The sequence below is a fragment of the Cetorhinus maximus genome, chromosome 3 (assembly GCF_964194155.1).
Source record: "Cetorhinus maximus chromosome 3, sCetMax3.hap1.1, whole genome shotgun sequence".
Classification (NCBI taxonomy): Eukaryota; Metazoa; Chordata; class Chondrichthyes; order Lamniformes; family Cetorhinidae; genus Cetorhinus; species Cetorhinus maximus.
In genome coordinates, this window is record NC_135881.1 from 185,250,920 (window position 1) to 185,265,882 (window position 14,963).

At 44.7% G+C, this 14,963-nt stretch overlaps 1 protein-coding gene across 1 annotated transcript in view; it reads left to right on the top strand.

The window, feature by feature from the left end:
* The first annotated feature begins 532 nt into the window (after positions 1–532).
* Positions 533–14,963, top strand: part of LOC144674385 (collagen alpha-6(VI) chain-like) — a 145,984-nt gene continuing 131,553 nt past the window's right edge. The window contains exons 1-4 of the mRNA XM_078535786.1: positions 533–1,196; positions 7,442–8,062; positions 11,383–11,943; positions 13,800–14,360. Coding sequence (XP_078391912.1) covers positions 533–1,196; positions 7,442–8,062; positions 11,383–11,943; positions 13,800–14,360 — 2,407 coding nt within the window. The remainder of the gene's footprint in view (positions 1,197–7,441; positions 8,063–11,382; positions 11,944–13,799; positions 14,361–14,963) is intronic.

Here is a 14,963-nt window from a genome sequence, read left to right on the forward strand (position 1 = left end):
GATGTTGATTGAGAATAAATATCCTCCAGGACACCAGTCATAACTCCTCTGCTCTTTTTCAAAATAAATGCCATGAGATCTCTTATGTGCACCTTGGAGAGCAGGTGCAGCCTTGGTTTAATGCTCTATCTGAAAGATAACACTTCCAGCACCCCACAGCGCTGCACTGGGATGTCAGCCAAGATTTGTAATTACATGTCTCTGGAGTGGGACTTGAACCCACAGCCTTCCGACTAGTGCTACCAACTGAGCCTATTCATGCCAAGATTGCCCAACCATCCATTGCTAGTTAAATAAATTATACTGGTTTGTTTTTTATTTCTCATTTTAATAATAAGACAATAATTCCAGGGGTAGGAATCTTGTACAATAAGTACCGTTACATCTTTCACCTAATTAGCCAACTGTAAAGCAATTGTCAATTTTTAAGAATTAAAATTTTTGATATTCTTTTGGTATCCGATCTGCATAATGATTATTGATGAATGAATGACACCAATAGCCACACAATAATACTGAGGATGCTATTCAAATGTACTTTTGTGTTGACTCAGATATTATCTCTGACCCTACACGACGTTATGCTGATGTTGTCTTTCTTGTTGATGGATCTCAAAATATGGCACGTCATGATTTTCAACAGGTCCGGTTCATGCTTATAAAAGTGCTCAACAAACTGGACATTGGCGCCGACAGATACCAGATTGGGCTGGCTCAGTACAATGAGCAGGCAAAAACGGAGTTCTTACTAAATAGGCATCAAGATAAGAACATGGTGCTTTCTTTCCTAAAGAAGAATTACCGATTTAAGCCTGAACCTGCTTTGAACACAGGGCGTGCGTTGGATCATCTACGCAAAAATTTCTTTACAGCATCTGCTGGAAGTCGAAAACTTGAAGGAGTTCCTCAGATTGCAGTAGTAATTACATCCATGAGATCGCAGGATGATGTTACAAAGGGTGCTGCTGCTTTGAGGAATGATGGCATCAAAATACTCTCTATTGGTATAAAGAATTCTGATCTCCAGGAGCTGGAAACAATGGCATTTTTGCCAACTTACCCATATGTTTTCCGGCTCCCCCCTTCACCTAATTTTAATCTTCTGATTACAACGATACCTAAGATGGTCCTTGATGCATCACAACATCACAACATCCGCATCACAACAACAGAAAAAATAAACAATGGGCATCAAGGTAAATTAAAACTCTTATTTTAAGGTGCCTTGTAGCTAAAGTTGTCAAATTTAATTCAACATATTCTGGGAGGTTTCATTGCATGACCTCCTTGCCCCCTTTCCACCCCGTTCCTCACTCCTACCTTTGGTCACTCAACATGTTCCTCCTTGCCGTGCTCCTCCTCCTTCCCATGCTAATGGGAAAGGGAACATGGGGCTGGATTTAATGAGGCACCATGGTCCCCTCACCCCCAGTGAAAAGTCAATGATGAGCCCGCCCACAATACTGCCACCTGCCCCGCGCAATTTAATCTTGGGAGCAACGTTACATGCTGCAAGGCGAGGCTTCCACACCCCCCCACCCCCCCCAATCTCGGAAGGAAGTCCCACCTTAGAGAGCTGCTGGCCAGTCGGATGGCCAGCAGTGCAGTGGTTCCAGCAGCGCCAGATTGGAGCGGTGGCCGCTACTGGGACTGCAGGCAGTCCCAAAGAAGAGGGGCCTATGGAGCCCGGACACCAAGGAGTGTTTGGGCTATCGCCAGGGCCTGCAAGCCTGGGAGTTGGTGTGGGGGGGGGGGGGGGGGGGTGGCGGGGGGATGAGGCGGCAGGTTTGTGAGGCTGGGCTGAAGAGCAAATGGGGGAAGGATGATCTTGGGGGAGGGGTGCCTCTGAAGGCCATGGGGACCCAAAGAAAGTCTCCAACCCCCCCTTGCCTGACATCAGCTCGCGGTCTACCCACTAGGCATGGGCCTCCCCATGCTAAGGGCAAAATAACAACGGGGGCTGGATGAGGCCCTTAAGTGGCCATTAACTGCCCATTTATGGGCCTCAGTAGGCCCAAGGATGGACAGGTCACCCGACAACTCCACTGGCTGCCGTAAACTTTGAGAGGGGTCAGGAATGGGTGGGGAGGCAGCGGGTGGGGTGGATGGTGGGCTGGCCATGTGCTGCATTTTACAGGCACCTCACCTTCAAACCCACTGGCAGGAGATCGAGCCTAAAATCCAGCCCATACTCTTTGCCTGGTTGACTCGACTCTCAGTCGACCATTCTTTTCCCCCCCAATCTCCAATATGTTTGGAAGTAAGAAAGCAAAAGCCTGGATCTTCCAAGCAGTGACAATGATCATTGGATTGCAGCTGCGCTCAAAAATTCCTTCAACTCAAAGCTGCTGCGCATTTCTACTGGGATCTTTTGAGCCTGGCTTTCACTGAGCGCAGCATCCATCGGGGAACTCCGTTAGAACGGTATAGAGTTGGGGGAAGACAGGAGGCACCCACTTTTTACGACACCATATGGTAAGTTTAAAGGTCCAGTCTGAATGTTAGTGAATGGATGAGTGGGTGAGTAAGTGAATGGGTAGGCAGGTGAGGTGGGTAAGTAGGTAGATGGGTAAGTGGGTAACTGGGTAGGAGGATAAGTGGGTAGATGGATACTTGAGTAAGTGGGTAGTGGGGTCGGGGGTAAGTTGGTAGGTGAGTGAGGTGGATGAGGTGGGTAAGTGGTTGAAGTCGGTAAATGGGTGAGTGGGTAGCTGGGTCGGTGGGGTCATCGGGTTAGGTCGGGTCAGGTCAGGAGGATAGTCGAGACAGGAGGGGTAGTCAGGTTAGGGGAGTAGTCGGGTGATTGGGAGAGTAGTCAGGTCAGGAAGAGTAGTCGGGGTAGTTGGATCAGGTCAGATGATCAGGAGGGTAGCCGGATGGTTGGGGAGTAGTCAGGTCAGGAAGATGGTTAGCTGGTCGGATCAGGAGGGTTATCCAGGTCAGGAGGTAGTTTGGTAGTTAGGAGGGTAGTCAGGTCAGGGGTGTAGTCAAGTCAGGGGTAGCTGGGTCGGACGTTAGTCGGGGTGTTAATCAGGTCGGATCAGGAGGGTAGTCGAGCAGTTGGGAGTATATTTGGGGTGCAGAGGGATAGTTGGGGGGTTTGGGGGGTTGACTGGGGGAACAGTTGTGTACTTACCAAGCTGTTAGACCAGGTTTTAACATTTCCTAGGTAGGTAATATTCAGGTAAGTACTGCAGAACTGTCCAAAGCCTCTGACTCTAACTCAGAGTCCGGGACATTCACGGAGGGTCCCGGGGAGCAGGGGAATTGCCTTTAGGAAGTTTAAACCTCTGGGGCAATCTCCACATAGATCTGTGTGTCAGGACCTCTCAGGGTCCCAACACCCATCCTGGGCTGTGCATCCAGTCTCCGATTATCCTGAGACCGAAAGACTTGGCCCATAATGTACGACACAAATAAAAAAAAAATGCACATTCATTTTAACATTCCTGAGGCTTTTATCCCGGGTTGCTTGATTAATCTTTAATTCTTGGAAGTCCCAGGACAACCCAGAGCTGTTGGTGCACCTACTTGCAGTGCATCCTACATGCTTTGGTTTTATCCAAATCCTGGAGTTAAACTCCAGAGAATTCTCTTTGCCGTTATCAATTTTATACCGCTTCTAAGCAAATTTGATAAAATGTCCTTTGACTCACGTTAGTTTGAGAGTTCTGGGTCTCCAACTGATGCACAGTGCATTCTCTGCACAGTGGAAGGGCATGATACATTTTACATTTTTATTACATGCACTTCATTGAGGTAATGCAGATTAAAAGTTAGGTGCTTCCCACAGCAGGGGTGTGTAAATCGAAAAGCAACATAGTCCTGAATTACCTGGGTAATTACCCAGGTGAGGGCTATAGAGGGCCTAAAATTTAAGGGGACAACTGGAGCGAAGTCCCAGAGAACCGAGGCGGGCTGTTTGAAAGGCCCTGTGCCTGCTTGTGACCTGTGTCCGGGGGATGACAGGCCTGACACCATCCTGCACCAGCCCTGGGAGCAAAAATCGTTTCTGATGGGTGCCTGTCAGGTGCAGTGAGCTGGGATATTTCCCAGCTCACACTTTCTGCACTCAGGAGCAGAAATCCTGCCGAATGTTCAGGCTGCACTTACGTTAGCTATTGATCTAATTCGTGCAAGAGATGATTTTAATTTCCTGCAATTCGGTGTAACTGCAGCAGATGCTGGTGCAATATGTCTGTTGAGTCCCCGCCCGCTAGCTTTGCCCTCCTCCCCCACTTCCTCCCCCTTCTCCCTCACTCCCGCCCCTCCCATCTGAGTTTTTTTTTAATGCATTTTAGCTTGAACTAGAGTATTTTAATCTGATATATGTTGGTGTTCAAATGTTGTTGTGTTTCTTCAAAGGTAACCCACTTCAGTACTGTTCAGATGTCAAAGAATTCTCCATGGGATTGTTGAATAGTTCTTTCAATTATGATTAACTGGCAAAAATAAAAGAGGAAACCTGGGATCTGGATAGTATATACCCACGCACATTCAAGGAAACTGGGGAAGAGATAGCAGGGGCACAGGCCCAGATCTTCTGAGGAGCAGCAGCCATTGTAGGGTTGCCTCTCCACTCGAAAATTCCCTTGACTCACGCTGCTCCGCATTTCTTCTGGGACTCTCTGAGCCCAGCTTTTCCAGAAATACGGAATACCGCATCCATTGGGGGAACTCCGTTAAAGCGAAGGAGAGTTGGCGGAAGACAGGACACACACCCTTTTTATGGCACTAGCTGCCTTATGGTACTTTAAACGTCCAGTCTTTGAATGATAGTGATGGTTGAGTGGATTAATGAGTGAATGGGTAAGGTGGTAGTGTGGGTAGATGGGAGAGGTGTGTAGGTGGGTAGGATGGATGAGGTAAGTGGGCAGGTGGGTAGAGTGGGTGAGGCGGGTAAGGGAGTAGGGCAGGTAGGTGGGTGAGTGGGTCATATGGTAGCCGGGTTGAATTGAGAGAGATAGTGAGGTCTGGTCGGGCGGGTAGTCTGGTGGTGGGGGTAGTCAGATCTGTTCGGGCATTATTTGAATAGTCGGGTGGGGGTTTGTCAGGTCAGGGGCAATAGGGTGAGGAGGGATAGTCGGATCTGGCTGGTGAGGTGGTGGGGGGGTAGTTGAGTCAGGTTGGGGAGGTAGTCAGGAAGTCAAGAGGGATAGTTGGTGGGGGGGTGGGGGGGAGGGGGGGGGGTTGGTTGGTGGTGGGGTAGTCAAGGGATCAGTGTAAGTGATTAGGGACACAGTTCTGGAGTTACCCAAGAGTTAGACTAGGTTTTAATCTCTCTAACATTCCATGGGTAATTACCCAGGTAAGTGTCGCAGAAATGTGCAAAGTCTCCAACTCAGAGACATTCATGAAGTGTCCTGGGGAACATGGAATTGCTCATCAGAAGTTGAAACTTCTTGGCCAATTTGCAAATAGGTCCACACGCCAAGACATCCACAAGGCCCCAACATGCATCTTCAATCGTATGCCCCGATCCGGATACCGGAAGATTTTGCCCACAAATTTATTTATGAAAGTTCCATCAGCACCGGAACAGTGCCAGAGGACAGACAGTTAGCTAATGTTACTCTTATATTCGAAAAAATAGAGTTAGACCAAAACATGGGTGGAATAGATTAGTTAACATAATGTCAGTGGTGCAATAAATACTAAACTCTAAACAAAAATACTAAACAAAGGAAGTGACAGATGAGGCAGAAGTAACAAGCCCACTACTACCTTTAGAGATTTTAAAGATTAAATTAAAACATTTATTAACTAAAGAAAAAAAAAACTTAAACACACAAGATTTCTGTTACACAGTTACATTTAAAATAGTTCTCACAAGATTTATATTTAACTAGACTCCCAACTACACCCCTTTCACGCAACAGTCCAAAATAGATTGTTAATCTATAAAACATCCAATAAGATTACCATAAGCACCCACTGTTACTGTAAGGGAAGTATTTCACAGCTTCTCTCTCTCTCTCACTGGACAATGGAACTGCAAAAACTGTTAACACAACCTTGGTTACTGGAACAGCAAACTTCCCCAGGGTGGCTAGAGGCTTTTTCCACAAGTCTGTTTCACATGGTGTACCTTTCTAGATCTCACACGGCCATACCCATAGAGCCTTCCATCCTTCTTTAAATACATTTGCTTCCTTTTCATCTGTAAATTCCATTGTTTCAGCCTGTCTTTGGAAGTTGCTTCTCCCAGAATATAAACATTTTTTATGTTGTCATTATGGCTAGCACTTTTGGGAAAAATAAACGTAGTAACTTTGCCTTATTTATCTTGCCAGTTGTAAACATCGCACCACGTCCCTTTGAAAAGCTAACAACCCCTCCATTTATCAAAAAATGCAAATTCCGTTTCGGATTTAGCTCAAAATTTAGCTCATCCATTAGTATTTCAAATACCCGTTTTGTACACTTAACCCCTTTGATGGTTCAAGCCTTGCAGTCTAACAGTCTGCAGTTTACTTAACTTATTCACACACATAGAAACATACACACACAAACATAAGCCTGCTTTAAAGTATCCCACAGTAATATCAGGAAAAATATGATAGTTCCTTTACACTGTTAACTATATTTCCGAATTCCATGTCATCTGCAGGCTTTGAAATTATGCCCTGTATACCAATGTCCAAATCATGAATAGATATTAAAAGAGACCAATGTTCTTAATACTGAGCCCTGGAGAACACCATATTAATATTTCTCTACAGCCTGAAAAACAACAGTTCACCAGTACTCCCTGCTTTCTGTTACTCAGCTATTCTGGATTCAGATTGCCACTGTCCCTTTAATCCCTTGGCCAATGATTTGCAGCGTAGACCTTGAGGTATAAAGGCGATTCTTATCAGCTCCTCCTTAAGAACTGAATGCTAATCATATGATTATGTCATTATATGGAACACAGCCCAGCCTCAGAAGGTATTCTTTAGTGTGGGTGAAGTGCTACTCAGTGTCAAAGCTGCCTCTTTGCTTAATCCCTGAATCATGCCCTTCATGGGCGCCTTTCCCTTTAGGTCTAAAACGGAATCCTTCTGTTTTAGCAACTCCCCAGTGGAAGAATCTTTTAATCTGCGGAGTTGGAATCCAGAGCAACACCAGCCTCACACACTACAAACACGTAATGAACCTTGACGCTTTCAGCTGCTGTAGCAGGATCAGATTTTTCCCAACTCCCACCTTCATTCCCCCAGATCTGTTTCATTTCCTTGCCCTGTATTCCTCTTATTCGTACATTCCCACCCTCATTTCCCTCACTTCATTCTGCCACCTCTCACTTTATTCCACCCATCTGCCCCAATAAGGGCACTAATAGGACCCTGAGCTTGCCAGCAATATGTAATGAGGAAAATAGGGCTGGTTCTGGGTGAAGTTACATTGACCAATAGGAGTGCAGTTTTATTGTTATGATTTGTTTATTTTTCTTTTCCAGTGTGCCACCCTACTTCAGTTGCTGATGTTGTTTTCATTGTGGATGAATCAAGTAGTATTGGAAAAATAAACTTCCAGCTGATCCTTAAATTCCTTTACAATTTTGCCAAAGTCCTGGATGTCGGGCCTGAAAAGATCCACGTTGGTCTGGTTCAGTACAGCACACACACAAATCCAGTGTTTCATCTAAACACATTTCAGAACAAGGCTGATATCCTGAAACGGATCCAAACGACACCTTACAGAGGAGGAGCAACTTACACGGGAGAAGCTATTAACTATGTCAGGGAGAGGTACTTTGCCCAGGGAGCTGGCAGCCGCATAAATGAAGGTGTTCCTCAGATTGCAGTGGTGATCACTGATGGCAAATCCCAGGATAATGTGACAGAGCCAGCCATTGCCCTCCGACGTTCTGGTGTTACCCTGTTTGCTCTTGGAATCAAAGATGCTGTTGAAAGTGAACTCCGTAAGATTGCCTCATATCCCCCAAAAAGATATGTTGATATAATCCAGAGCTTTGACCTATTAAAGAAATCGGAGGAACAATTTCAGAAGAAGATTTGCAATGAGATACATAAGCAGATTTCAGGAGTTCACGATCAAACGGAGCGACTTCATCAGGGTGAGACCTGTCATTTTATTTTCTGAGTTGGTGTATTGTTTAGTATGATCTGTGTGCTAAAATGGAGAAGGAGACTTTGAGATGAATTTTGCATTGAATTGAAGTGTCAGTGCCACTCAGTTGGCAGCACCTTCACCTCTGAGTCAGAAAGTTCAGGGTTCAACTCCCACTGCAGGACTTGAGCTCACAAATTTAGTCTGAAACTGCAGTGCAGTGCTGAGAAAGAAATGTATTGGAGGTCCCATCTTCTTGCTGGCTTGAAACAATAGGCCCTGCCTGCGCTCTTAGGTGAATGTAAGAGATCCCTTGGCACTATTTCAAAGAAGAGTAAGAGAGTCATCCCTAGTGTCCTCGCCAATATTTATCCTTCAATCAACATCACAAGACCATTATCACATTGCTGGTTATAGGAGCTTGCTGTATGCAGATTGGTGGCCACGCTTCCAACATTACAACACTGACTCCATTTCAAAAGTACTTTATTAAAAGCAAAATACTGCAGATGCTGGAAACCTGAAATAAAAACAGAAAATGCTGGAAAAGCTCAGCAGGTCTGGCGGCATCTGTAGAGAGAGAAACAGAGTTAACGTTTCGAGTCCGTATGAGTTCTAAAGAAGAGTCATACAGACCCAAGATGTTAACCCTGTTTCAATCTCCACAGATGCTGTCAGACCTACTGAATTTTTCCAGTACTTCTGTTTTTATTTCAAAAATACTTCTTTGGCTATAAAGCACTTTGAGACTTCCAGTGATCGTGAAATGTCCACCATGGCCATTCAGCTCCTGACCTCATTACAGACTTGGTGCAAACATGGACAAAAGTGCTGAACTCAAGAGGTCAGGTAAGAGTGCATGCCCTCAAGGCAACATTTAACCAAATGTGATATCAAGGAGCCCTAGCAAAACAGGAGTCAGTGGCAATCTGGGGAAAAACTCTGCATGGGTTGGAATCATACCTAGCAAAAAGGAAGATGGTTGGGATTGTTGGAGGCCAATTGTCTCAGCTGCAGGACATCACTGCAGGAGTTCCTCAGGGTTGTGTCCCAGGCCTAACCAAATTCACCTGTTTCATCAATGACCTTTCCTCTATCATAAGGTCAGAATTGTAGATGGTCACTGATGATTGCACAATGTTCAGCACCATTCGTGACTCCTCAGATACTGAAGCAGTCCATGTCCATACGCAGCAAGACTGGGGGGATAATTTTCTCCCCGTCTGGGGGGTTGTGCGGGGGTGGCCGCAGGCTGGCCCGCAGCCGATCGGCGCCGCCAATCAGCTGGGTGCTGCTATTTTACGTGGGCGGGCCAATTAAGGCCCGCCCAGTAAGACGCATGCCCGGAAGCACGGAGCGCTCCCTGTGCGGGCAGTCGTGGGGTGGTGGGGGGGCGGGGGGCGGGGAGTTGCCTGAATCGGGGAGTGCGCTCACCTTTCAGTGGTGTCTCAGGGAGATTACTTTCACTTATAAAACATTGAATAAAGGTTAAAAAAAATTTAAGGACATGCCTCCTCATGCGAAACTGTCACATGAGCTGGGACATGTCCATTAATTTTATTTAAAATTTTTCAAACACTTTAAAAACGTCCTTGAAACCTCATCCCGCCTGTGGATGAGGTTCCATGAAAAATGCAAAGGCCGCCTGGGGCCTTCGCCTGCCCCGCCAACCTTAAGGTTGGACGGGCAGCTCAGCTAATTGCTCTATTGGCTTTTTGAATGACCTTAATAGGCCTTTGACAGTTTGGCTTCGCGCCCGTCAAACTGAAAATCTAAATGACACGCGGTGACGTCAGGACGCACGCCCAACATCACCGTGCGTCATTTTACGCCTGGGCAAGCAGGCCCCGTGCCTACCCACAGAACCAAAGATTCTGCCCCTGGATAACATTCAGGATTCACTAGCCACTGAAAAGTGGCTAGTAAATATTCATGCCACATTAGTGCCAGGCAATGGCGATCTCCAACAAGCGAGAGTCTAACCATCTCACTTGATGTTAAATGGCTTTACCTTCGTTGATTCTCCCACCATCAACATCCTGGGGATTACCATTAACTAGAAACTTAACGGGACCAACCCATAACATCTACCATCTAGAAGAAGGGCAGCAGATGCATGGGAACACCACCGCCTCCAATTTCCCCTCTAAGCCTCACACCATCCTGACTTGGAACTGGATCAATGTTGCTTCACTTTCAGCCACAAACCTGCAACTCGCTCCCTAACAGCATTGTCAATGTACCTGTACCAGTTCAAGCTGGCAGTCCACCATCACTTTCTCAAGGGCAATGAGGAATGGGCAAGAAATGCTGGCCTTGCCAGCGACACTCACAGCCCGTGAAAGAATAAAGAAAGATATACAATGAACATGTGCTCCCTCTCAAAATAACTAGCACCAGGACTGTTAAGTATCTCTCTGATAGTCAGTGGGTAACATAAATATCGCTGTTATGGGTTCACAGAAATAGGTAGCAGTCAAGATCCCAACCCCAATTTTTAATGCCAGAGTTTGAAGGCAGTCCACTCACATTGCTGGACTTGATGGGTACAAGAGTTCACCCAAAGTATAAAAGAATACAATACAGCTCATCTCTGTTTGCTGAGATTTTACCTAAGGATACAAATATTGACCCACCATCCACTGCAAGTTAGAAAACATCTATGGATTCCTCCAAATGATGCTACATTTACAAAGAGGAACATTTTAGGTGTTGAGTTTGGACCTATCCTCTTCTGTTTTAGCAAAGTTGATTTGATTATTATCATCTAAGATTTATCTAAATTATTATTGTGTAATCATTGGTCGCTGCTGGAACTACAGATAGTCTCTCAGCTTGGTTAAACATAAGGAATTTTGCAGAACCATGGTACCATGCCCCAAGCGGCATTGGTGATTGTGGACTTCCATTGGATTGGTCCAATGGAAAGTACGGCAGTGGTTTGCCATGTGGACTGACCAGGAAACTCTCCCACTCTTACTGCCTGCCATCAGGCGTATTGGAAGGAATTACAGGCTGGTAGTCAGCCTATTTGGCCACATTATGAACACAGCTTCTGTGGCCATCAAGTCCTGAAGTGGGAGGAATGCCACAAGACCTACCACTACAGCAAGAATTTACTTTGTAAAAGTTCTAATCATAAAATTCTATTTTATATTGCAGATTTAGGTTTACATTGTCTATCTCTCGGATGTACCATTGCATTAAGATTAAGAAATTGTAACAATGTGGATTCTCCATTAAGCAGTCCAGATTAGCACCAGAGTGCTGGTGTATGTGTTCCAGCTGTTTGACACTAACTGAAGCAATGTCCCCTTCTCCTTTCAGGTTGTGCTGAAACTGAAGAAGCCGATATCTTTTTCCTAATTGATGGGTCAGGCAGCATAGGACATGAGAGCTTCCAAGATTTGAAAAGATTTGTGATCGAGATAATGAAAGTATTCAGTGTCGGCACAGACCGGGTTCGTGTTGGGGTTGTCCAGTACGCAGATAGTCCACGAACTGAATTTGGAATCATGAAATATACCCACAAAATGGGATTAAAGCAAGCGATTAAACAAATGATTCAAATTGGAGGAGGCACTAAAACAGGTCATGCATTAACCTACATGAAGAATTTCATAAGTGAAGCAGAAAGAAGCCGAAAAGCTAGAGTGCAGCGTTTCCTGATCACCATCACAGATGGACAGTCACAGGATGATGTAACAAGTCCTGCTGTAGAGCTACGGCAACAGGGGGTCACTGTCTATGCTGTTGGTGTGGGAGACGCAAACAAAAAAGAACTTGGGCTCATTGCAGGTGCTGATGAAAGAGTCCTCTACACGGACAGCTTTGACACTTTGATACAAATGAAAAACAGCATCTTATTGGATATCTGTTCAAGGGAAGGTAAGAGTTCCTACATCTTCCCTGAGTGATCACAGTTTTAAACATCAACACATGAATTAAAATCTTCCCTTTGAGCATATTTTCACCTCAATATTAGAAGTAGGCTAATTGTTGTCATTTTTGTTTAACCTGTTAATAAGCCAAACATCACAAATTCCAAGTTGAAATTGGTGAATGATTTACATGTTAACATTTTTGGAGTTAGATTTTTCAAAATATACTGTCTTTTTTCAGTGAAAGAGAGGAATTGTATATTGGGTTCCACACTAACAGCACGGAGTGTTGATGGTGGGACTACATATATGCAGTAATTTAGTACTTTGCCCACTTGCCAGTTGGAAAAGAATCGGAATGTGAACTCCAGATAATTTGGTCCCTGTTCAGCCCAGGGCAGTGAAGCTAGTTATAGTTTTCCAGGATGGTTGAGATCAGCTAATGTAAGACAGACAAGGAATCAACCCTGGAACATCCTGGTCTGTATAGCTCAGTGCCTTCATAGTTATCTTTTTGAAGCCTGCCACCATTGCAGCAACATGAGGTAATAAGCATAGAGACGAGAATTTGCCAAGTGTAATCAAGTGTAATCCAGGGCCTTGTTAGCTGTACAGGAGTCTTAGCGATTTCTCACAAACAGTGTTGGTTTGTTCTCTTTCCATCAAGAATTTTGGAAAGCTGAAGCTTCCTTTCTCTTCTTTGAATTGCAACTTGGTCTTGCCCCAGAGAGGGAGGGGTAGCTCCAATTCCTGGGGTGCTATTTGTGCCAAAAAATGCAAAATTCTCCAGTCGTGGAGGAGGCCCAGAAGGTCCATCCACAAAGAAGCTCCAAACCATTGGAATATGATTTACAGCATATTTGAATCTATCTTCAAGCTACAATGGGACACTGAACCGATACCTGTGCACAATTCATAATATGAGAATTAGCTGAGTTGTATTCTTGAGGATCGAAATAGAAATTCAAATTGGGATTTCACAGCGAATTCCCTCAGCACAGATCTCCCTGAGGTAAAGTGCTGCCTCAGGGAGATCAGCTCCGATTTAAAACTTTTAATAAACATGTTTAAAATTTTTCCCTGCCATGTCCCCTCATGTGACACTGTCACATGAGTTGGGACATGTCCGTAAGTTTTATTGAAACCTTTCTTAAAAATTGAAATACCCTCATGAAACCTCATGCCGCCCGTGGATGAGGTTTCATGCTTTATCCGAGGCCCGCCTGGGCTCCCGGCCTGCCCACCAACCTTAAGGTTGGACAGGCAGGTCCATCCATGAGGTTGATTAGTTGTTTAATGGCCTTAACAGGCCGTTGACAGTTCAGCGAGCGCGCAGCTGAATCAGTGCGCGCACCCGCCAAACTGAAAATCTAAAAGATGCAGGGTGACGTCGGGACGCATGCCGAAGTATCCCCGCGTCATTTTACGTGTTGGCGAGTGGGCCCCGCCCCCGCTCGCTGACTGGAAAAACCTGCCCCTGGTTCTGGCACGCAGAATTAAAATTCGAGTTTGAGACAAAAGATTTTTTATCCAATAGTTTTTTTTTCTGTTCTGTGTGTTATTGTCACCTTCATTCCTGCTGGCTCAATATTTGTGAACTCTTTATCATCCTGCCATATTTACTATAGAGTAGGGTTATCATCCTTTTTAGTGCAACAGCTACCAACATCTTAACCTTTTTAAAAAAAAAATACACAATCACATGGCAAGATGTTAAAAATGGCATTTTTCTCCATAACCTTGGAATTGTAGAGTTTCTCAGTCATCTCATTTCACTTTATTTCTTGTAAATCAGATCCCGACCAGGAATGGAATAATGATGAAGAACTTGAAATCTGATTTTTGTCAATGTTTTTTTTTCAGTCTGCAGTAAGCTTGGCCTAGCCGACATCATCTTCCTAATTGATGGATCAGGAAACATAAATGCCCAGCAGTTTATGAAAATGAAAGAGTTCATCAATGGTTTCGTTAAGAAAATCAACTTGGGATTAGATACTGTTCAAATTGGTTTGATCCAATTTAGCTCCAAGCCCAAAGCAGAGTTCCAGCTTAATGTACATTCAGTAAAAGTTGATCTACACAGAGCAATCAATAACATACAGCAGCTGACAGGGAACGCTTACACAGGCCAAGCGCTGAGCTTTACAGCGGACTATTTTGATAAAGCTAGAGGGGGTCGGCCTGATATCCCACAGTATCTCATAGTGATAACCGATGGAGAGGCACAGGATGCAGTCCTTCAACCAGCCAAAGCCATAAGGGATAAAGGAATCACTGTGTTTGCAGTGGGAGTTTTCAATGCTAACAGGGCTCAGCTTCTGGAAATTGGAGGAGCTTCAGATAAAGTCTACTATGTTGAGAATTTTGAACTACTGGAAGAAATAGAAAAGCAAGTTTTATGGGAGATTTGCAGCGGACGTAAAGGTGGGTAAAAGTTTACAAATACTTTAAAGACTATGCTTCCACTTGAGGTGCAAAAGTTCAAAGAATCCGGCTAAAGGAACCAATGGGACGATTTTATAATTAAATGGTAGAAAATCATAGAGGTAAACCTTGCATGTAATTTGTATGGGGAGTGGGCCTCACATCTGCTCTGTAGCAGGAGTAGACTGCTCTAAATGAGTAGGCCTTGCACTTGCTTTTCACTAGGAGTAAGCCTTGCACCTATTCTGCACCAAGGATAGACATATCACCTGATGTGCATGAGAAGTGGGCCATGCACCTGCTTTTGATCAAGAGTAGACCTTAAACCTACCAGCAGTGTGCCTTGCATCTGTTTTGCATGGGGAGTAGGAGTTTTCCCTGCTCTGCAATAAAATAAAGGAGCCCTTTATTACTGGAATCATTGGAGGCTCTCGCTGTTGAAATGAATAAGGCATATTTTAATCTTCAAGAATGATTTGTTACCAGGTAATGATCAAGCCCTCAGGTACAGTCACAGTTCAAGGGTGTTCTGTCTCCTTTGGGTATTTTGTTAAAGTTGGTTTGTGCCTTGCACATTGTCTCATATGTTGGTATTAAAATATC